The following is an 8,868-nucleotide window of genomic DNA, read 5'->3' on the forward strand; positions in this document are numbered from 1 at the left end:
AATTGGGAGTTATGAAGAATGAATTTATTGGAAAGTTTTTGAGAAAATTACAGCATTAATTCAACAATTAATTCCTTTTTAGATCATTGATGAAAATAAACTACAAATAATGAAATTCCAGTTATAACAAACTTTGGGTACTTTTCTTATTTTCAGATAACTGCTAGCTGTAGAATGTGTAGCTGTGTAAATAAAGCTGCAGGCGCTGAGAGGCTCAGAGGTGTGGCAATGAAAAGTAGCCGAGAATGGACGAACAGTCCCTTGTGCTTTCCTCTCTGATGCCAGCTGAGGACGAGGGTCTGACAGCAGTCGCTGCAGGCCCTTCTGTGCCCTGTGCTTGGCAGTGCCCACTACCTCTCAGCAGTGAGCTGTCTGGTTGGCAGTAGTGGACTGGCTGTAATGTTCCAATGCCGCCCTGCCTGTCGCAGAGGGAAGTGACCCTCCTGCGGTGCACAATGGCGTTCTGGAGGCCTGCCAGAGCGACAGAATAACCCAAACCCTCAGAGCCACGACGCTCACGATATCTTCAGGCTGCACAATAAAGTCAGGGTGCCAAGGACACAAGCCACAGAGCGACTGGATGAGCAGCTCTGCACACTAACGAACATGTACCAACATGTAACTGTACTTAGCCATGGAAAACCACATAAGCCGTGGATCATGCACAGAGGCGCCAGCTTCTACATCAAATGCAACTTTGTATTTTAACTAATTAACCACAATGCATGTTCGCCACCTTTGATGTTTTGCTTGCAATCCCACGCATGTGTTTTTGGTGATTCGAAAGACCCTACAGCTCGGTATTCCTAAAGTACATTGATGTGTCTCTTTAAAAGACTCGTCCGCTTCCTTTTACAGGAATCAGATCTCTTGGTTTATACACAACACAAATTACCATTTCGGGATTTTCCACCAAGAACAATGGGGAATCCAAAATGCTGTGTTAGGGTGACATCTGGTGATTGTTCTTGGTACTGCAAAGCACTAACATCTTACCTGTTCAGATACATTTTGCTTTTCACTGTGAATCAGTCCAAAAAAATATGTCCCTCCAAAGGAAGTTTAACTGAAATGTAACTGCAAGTATTCAGCGTTCAATGTGCTGGTAAGGCAGGTTCTATGTATGAAACAGTTGCTGCAGACCATGGTAAACAACATTAAGTGAAAAGGATTTCATATAGGATAAGACGGTGTTTCTCTCATAAAAAACACTGTCCAGTATTAATCAAGTTTGAGTAGTTTGGTAAAAACTGAAAACATGTAAAGTTGAAATACAAGTTCATGTGACAGTTCTTAATGTAAGAACAATGCCTGTTTTTTACACTGATTCAATTCACGTGTAATTGAAGTAAAATAGACTTACTTCTGTAACAGGCACGTCTTCATTCAGCTCTACAGCATGAGAGGACAGTAACCCAATCACTCGAATCACCTTGGCACGCCTAGAATGCAAATACAATAACAATATAAACTTCATTAACATTACACACGTTATACATATACATTTAGCATCTAGGCATTGCTGTCAAATCAAATTAAACTATTTTCCAGTGAACCGATTCAATATCACAAATCTGCTCAAATATTTCTTAAAGAAATCAATGTATATATTTAATTATTGATAACTCCATATTCCAGTAGGTTAGCTGTGTATTTTTAAAACATCTGGGGTCCTATGTATAAGAACAACAGCCTACATCAGTTTAATTTCCTCTTTTCTTCAAGAGAACTGCTTTATGTATTGTGAACTCATAGTAGTACAGCACCCAGCATCTGTACTGCAATTACCTCTTGGTACATTATTCAACATCAACTAACCACAGGCCAAAAACAGCCCATTCACTGTTGTGGGTTCTACACAGCACAATATTTTGCTTAGTTTATGTATTTTTTATTATGTAAGACACTGGAATACATCAACATCAAAAGGTATCTAGGTTGGTATCTAGTTCAGAGTAATTTATTTCACATTGGTTGAATGTTTCTTGTTTTTAGGTTTGAACTGTGAGTTGCCATGCTGACTAACTATTCCACAAAAATCTTCTGATCAGAGTTTTCAAAACATTTCGAAAGGGAATAAACTAGAAAAAGTGTTGCAGAGGCTTTAACCTACTCCACTCCTGAGAACTGCATGAAGCTATAATGCACCGTATACTAGTTTTAAATGCACAACACATCTGACAAACATTACAGTCAGATTAGATTTCATATGCAAAGTTACATTACAATACATAAAACATGGATCAGGTAACAAGAGGCTGTTGTTATGGCCGATTCCCTTGATCAATATCTGATCAGGAAAGACTTTGTATAAGCCAGAATACTAATCACCTGCATATACATTTTTGGACAATGTGTACTAAATGTAAAACTGCTTTCAGCTGAATGACAAGTACGTGACAAGACCTCACAGATAATAAATGTGTGCTTTCAGTATGACACACAACAAGGCATCTGTTAGAAGGACATTTTAACAGAAAAAAGCATGACAGGAATGGATTTTTAAGTAATGTTTTTCTCATTTGAAAATGTAATGTTCACTGTAATTTGAAGACAATTGATGAATCAGCACTTTGTGCAGTATGTCATCTATAAACCCCCAGCAGAGGGCGGTATACAGGCCAGACACCAGCGCACTGCAGTACTTACGCCAAGCATTCTTCACAGAAATGGTCCCTGTGAATGTAGAAAGCAGATGCTTGTGGTTTAACCAACAGAATCGTGTAATACTCACACATCCCAGTTAGGAGCTGTGCGCAACACATGGGTTAATGACAGGAACTGTTGAAAAAAATAAAAAATCATGAAAAATGAAGAACCAAACCATTACTTTTCTAAGGTAAAACTGAAAGTTGTGAAATGCTGTGACCCTTTATTGGTCAAATTCATTTTCTCTCAGAACTTAAAATTCTAGATAATATTTTCTCATATATAATTGATTACATTCAATGACTACACAAGAGGAAAAGGCCAATTTAAACCTTTCTTTTAGTTTATTATGTGCAGGGGCTGGATACCCAGGTTCTGTGAATATCAGTCACAGTAATTAAAGGGGATGAAAAACATCGGGTGAATAAGTTCAGAGTGTGAAGGATGTGTGCCATTGTAAAACTGCACATGCATAAACATCAAACTAAGATCAAACTATTCTGCAGTTATTACCACATCTCACAGTCCCTTGTTTCTCACTTTAATTACTTATTATGATTTAAAGGTCATTTGTTAAACACTGATTTGTGCATCACCGTCAGACTAATTGGAACACATTTAGAAGCATTTAAAAATGTCATGTTCCCATTAGCATAACAGCATTATTCACAGCACTATTTTATGAAAACCAATCGGAAAATCAGAAAGTTGAGTGAAATCAGTCCTTTAAATGGGAGTTTCCTGTAACACCTAGATGACTATTGTTTAACTTCCTTAAGATTTGGGACATATTTAACTGCTTACCTAATTAATTTCCTCCATCCCCAGATTGGTGGTTCAGTACACAAAGACCAATAAAAAGCAGGTTTGAACATTAAAAGTCTAAAATGAATTAGGACACATGCTTGACTACACTGCAGCTGTTTGAAGGGCACTCCTCCTGCCCTAAACTTCATTAGATTGAGTTCTAACCTTGCGGGCTCTTTAAATAGCTGAAAGAGTCAACACTGCACAATGCGGCTGACTGCCACCGCAATGCAAAGCATGCAGGGCATCCAGCTCGGTCCTGGTGGCTGCACTTACCAGCTGTGAGTTGATTAACCTTGTGGCTGCTTCCTTATGGCCTGACACGGAGCAAAGATAGCACAGTAGGTTCAGCTTTGTCCTGGGAGCTCCAGTCATCTTATCACTCTGACCCAGTGAGGAGCACAGTTGCTGCACAAAGCTGTCCCATGCCTGATCGTTCAGAGATGCCAGTTTCTCAGCTGCAACAGAAGGGTTAAATTACTCAGCCACTCGCTCAGGTTAACAACTAATAAAACGCAGTTCTCACTTGAACGACATTAGCAAAACCATTAGTCTACTGTTCATCAGCAAGTACGGGGTTTCACTGCGCTCGTGTTATGAAGGTAAGATGTTCTGAACTGCAGAAGGTATGGTGCTTGACAAAACTATTTCATCTCATCGAACACAGTCCTGTTGGAGAGGTAGACAATTCAGAAAATAATTCACTTTCAACTTCATTGGAAGTTGGTATCCTGAAAAGTATTTCTAAAATGCACCTTCTGCAGAACCCCCAAAGTACAAAATACAATAACACAACCATCTGTAATACAGCTACTGAAATCAGTAACGCATCCTTTATTTCATTAAACAAAGTCTCAGAATAGAAAGATATTCTGTAGTGGTGACAGACTCGGGGAATGTGAAAAGCAACGCTAGACTTATCTTGGTAATCAAAGGAGTGTTTATTTTATTTTCATGTGTAACCTACATTAGGTATGTATTGTAAGACTATGGATTTGTCTGACATTGTTATGATTCTAACTGGCAATTAAAGAAAAACATAGCTTCTGGGGATTACTTATGAGAAGCTTTCTGCAATAATGTGTGGTAAAGTAGAATTGCATGTTATAAAAGCTGTGCATTTAATCTAACTGTTACACAGAATCACATACATCTTTCCTTACACAGAGGATATCAATAACTCTAAGGGTAACTTGGCATCTATCCAGTTACATTCTTATACTTATTTTTATTCAACTTTGTATACAAATTAATGTTTTTGCTTACAGTTTTCTTTCAGTGCAAGCAAGGGAAACAAACAAATATTATAGTGGGTAGATTTCAAAAAGTATTTTTCACCCTTTGGTTTAGAAGTTTTTTTTTTAAGGAGAACGAGATAAATTGTAAAAATCAAGAAAATAAATATAAAAAATATTCCTCTGATCGTTTTATCTTTTAAAGAATGTACATCATTTCAAAATTTTGGTAAAAAGGGGTCCTAAAAATCCTTCCTTCGTAACATTTCATATGAAGTCCTTTTTATGAACGCTTTTCATATCAGTCACAACACTGCACTACAACCCATACTTTACCTGGAAAGGCATTGACACTCAATGTTTTAGGATCAAATCTCACAGGAGCAGGTTTCAATATCTACAAAGGCAAAGCATTAATTCAGTTATTTTTATAATTATGATTTAAATGTGAAAAGTGGAGCATTTCTACCTGTTGTGTACTAATCCCAACATAAATAAAAAAAATGAAAAAGACACACATTTAAATTACAATAACTGTCATTTATATTTAAGAGAGAAGAAAGGAAGGGAGACAAAGAAGTTGCCCAAACTGAAGAAAATCAGTTTAACTTTATATTAATTTAAAATACAGTACATCTGCTCAGATTACCTAGACTGTGACCTTTAGATGAATTCAATATGTATTTTAAATCTGTGAAGTATGGCCCTTTTACATATAGAAAACAGAGAAAATGGTCAATCCTGATGAAGTCATGAAGCATCCCCTACCTTAGGATTGTCAATGATCGGAGTCACAACAAGGTCAGAATCGATGTAGATCAACTCCTTAAGATGGGAATGGGCATCACCCGGGTTGGCTACAGGTATGAGGTGCTGTCAGGGATGCAGCAGGAAAAGGTTTATTTCTGTGGAAGAACGTCTTTAGTATAACAGTTATAGACAGAATGATCCAATACATAAAAACACTGAGCTGGCAGAAAATGTTCACCTGCAATAAAAACTGATCAGTGCAAGTGTTCCAATATCCTTTCAAATCTAATGTACCTTCTTTAAGAGGCGAGACAGCCACGCTAAAACAGTGTCAAATACAAGAAGACACCATATGCATTCATTTGCAAATCTGATCTTGCACCTAGGCTACAAAGTTAGGAACCTTTAAACAGACATATATTTCATCAAATTATAACTGAAAGTGAAGTGAAGTCAAACACAGGAAATGAAAGAAACCCTGATGACAGGGGTGGGATTACATTTGTATGAGGAAAAGAGACCAGCCACAAACATATGAATTATAAGATATAGTCAAATCTTGCTTTGAATAACAAGAACAAATACATGGATCAGAGAACAAATAAAAGTACTGTATGTCACATCACTGAAAGGGAGAAAATTAACAGACCAAAGATGGACAAAACAAGGTATTGAAAGGATCAGAAGAGATGGAAAAAGACCTAGAAGACTATGATTTCACATCTTGTCTGCACTTATTAGCTATTACAATCTAGGATGTAGGACTTGAATTCTGTATTAACTATATATTTTTCCTGGGCACTTGTGTAATTTTGAACTTGTAATTGTATTATGTTTTGATCTGTAATATTATACTGTATTATTGCACTTTTGTAATGCTCTTATATTTTGTAAGTCATCCTTGATAAGGGCGTCTGCTAATAAATTAATAATAATAAATAAACAATAAATAAAAGACAACAAAATAAAAGATGCGAACATAAGATAAGATGATTTGCTAGTATTACTTGGGAAAAAAAAAACGCTGTACACTGAAAGAAATGGAAAACATCTAGGGGAGGTCTTCGACCAGCAGTGGAACGATAAAGGCTGATAATGATGTGTGTGTGAGCGTGTTTAAACACAATACAGATTTCCCAGACATTCACAATTTGCAGTGTTTTAATTTTGCTGAGAAAGCTAAATTGCATTACAACATCCCTAGATGCAGTGTCCCTAGCAATCTCAGGACATATTTTGACCTCTATGGAAGGCAATCTGCCAAGATGTAAAAAACAAATATTCAAATTTGCTCAACTACTGTTCCTGAATGATTTCAGACCCAGCATCACTGCTATGTATTCACTTTACTTTTCACACTCTGAACTCTGAAACACTTTAGAACACAAAATATAGTAATGAAAACAATACTATACAGATAGTAAAATTAATTCTCCATTTCTTAAGTTCAGGCACTGGCTTTACAAATGTGTAATGGAACTTGTAAATTAACCGATAAGGATAATAACCAATTATTTATTGGTTCGTGGTTGAAAAATAATGGCCTGCTTTAACGATAGATGAGAACATTTATTTGAGTGAAACATACACTGAATGAATCTTAAAACACAGCATTAGCACAGTTCTAGGTAAATACAGCAGAGGGCACTACCCATTTAACAAAGCTATAGAAAATTTCAGGTCCTCGAAAACCTATATCCAATTGAGTAAATTCACCCAAAAAACATCCATAACATTCCTAACCTGAACAAAAAACAAGGTTTAATAGGGATTGATAAATTTGATTTAACTGCGTAATTATGGCTATTTATTTCTAAACAACCTCAATGGACATGTAACCACATTCCTGCATTCATCTGCACCTAATTAACTTGGTCTAAGTTTTCTAATTACAAATTATAGATTTTTTCACAATTAAATGTTCTTCTTAAACATCCAAATCTTTGTTTCATACAGATATAGAAATTAATTACAGTAACAAACTATTAGGTTACTTGCCCCTAATTAAAACTTACATTTGTCAAATATTCTCATTTCAGGAGTGTCATGGAAATTTGTATAAGATAAATAAATGATTAAAATATTAAAGCAGGGGTTGGGAACCTTTTTTTTTTTTTTTTTAGAGCCAAACACACAATTGTGGAGGAAAAAAAAAATCAAAAGCCACAGCAATGTTTACACTTGTGTATAAGAAATATTACATAGAAATACACAAATAACAACAGCAGTATTGCACTGCTCTGGTAGTTCTGGTACACCAGTTGGTGTAGGTGTAACAAAAGCAGGGAACAAAACAGGACTCAGCATTTGGAAAGACTTGAAAGTGATTAATAAAACACCCAATAAAAAGTCAGAGCCAATTCAGGCACCAGTTACAGTGAGGGCAGATCGAGACAGAGATATCATCACACCTTCACAAAACCATTTCTGTGCATCATTTCTGACCACAAATCAGAATCTCCTGTTCCAATGACCCACGACTTATACGTGTTAATCTCTCTGTGCGCACCCTTCCTGGAAAGCATTACCTAATTTGAATGACTTGTGGAGATGCTGGCTGCTCTCCAGGCCGGCTCTTGATCCCTGTAAGGTCACATCTGCAGGACTCTCTGCTAACACCAGGCTCTCACCCCTCTCAGTGCTGCTGCTGAAAAATATCCAATCCCAGGGTTACAAAAAACAACCAAGCTTCCCTCCTCTTACATGATACACTGCCATACAAATACAAACTACACAATGTCAGAGACCAAAAGATTTTAAAAGAGAATGAAAATGCAAAATTAAGTGGGAGATGGGGGAGTGGCAAAATAGGCCAAATTATGCCCCATTGGTGATTTCATATTCTTTCAATTTAAGGAAATGAGACTTACTGAAATATTGCGCTGACTGGGACTTGAATATGGGAATTACAATACTAGAAAAATAAACCCTCCTTCTAAAAGTAAAACCTATTTAATAAACTGTGCAGCACATAGTTATTTTAACTATCAATCAAAATGGTTACAATTTATGTTTGTTTTTTTATTCTTTGTAGTTAGAAGACTTCATATACCTTAAACAAAACAGCACATATTTACACTTTTATGCCCCCATCATTTCAAGTTTGATTACATTACAGTGTGAGGTTTTAATTTGAGCCCAGACTGACTCACATTCCCATGATCATTTCCTAACTCTAAGGCAGTATTAAACCAGATTTATTTTGAGAAGCAACAGTTGCGAGCATCAAAACTCAGGCTATCTTGTGATGTAAGAATTCCCAAGTCAGGCGTTTTCTCGCCAAATCTGGTGATTCCCAAGAGCTTTACAATGCTCTGTTCCCAGAACTCAGAGTACAAGAACAACTGGACAACAATCCAGTTCTATATCATGTTAATGAGAGTGTTTCACAGTAGTGTTAGTTCAGCATGTGCTTTCCTAGACTATA

The 8,868-nt window shown here is 36.6% G+C and overlaps 1 protein-coding gene across 1 annotated transcript; it reads right to left on the reverse strand.

The window, feature by feature from the left end:
- Positions 1 to 214: 214 nt before the first annotated feature.
- LOC136732690 (uncharacterized) lies at positions 215 to 8,607 on the reverse strand. Its single transcript, XM_066697784.1, has 9 exons — positions 8,594 to 8,607; positions 7,970 to 8,088; positions 5,460 to 5,548; positions 5,028 to 5,088; positions 3,733 to 3,914; positions 2,735 to 2,781; positions 1,364 to 1,442; positions 896 to 974; positions 215 to 471 (listed from the first exon to the last, which is right to left on the reverse strand). Exons 1-9 carry the CDS (start codon positions 8,605 to 8,607, stop codon positions 215 to 217), a joined length of 927 nt encoding a protein of 308 aa, XP_066553881.1.
- Positions 8,608 to 8,868: the final 261 nt, after the last annotated feature.

The sequence above is a fragment of the Amia ocellicauda genome, unplaced genomic scaffold (assembly GCF_036373705.1).
Source record: "Amia ocellicauda isolate fAmiCal2 unplaced genomic scaffold, fAmiCal2.hap1 HAP1_SCAFFOLD_349, whole genome shotgun sequence".
Taxonomy (NCBI): domain Eukaryota; kingdom Metazoa; phylum Chordata; class Actinopteri; order Amiiformes; family Amiidae; genus Amia; species Amia ocellicauda.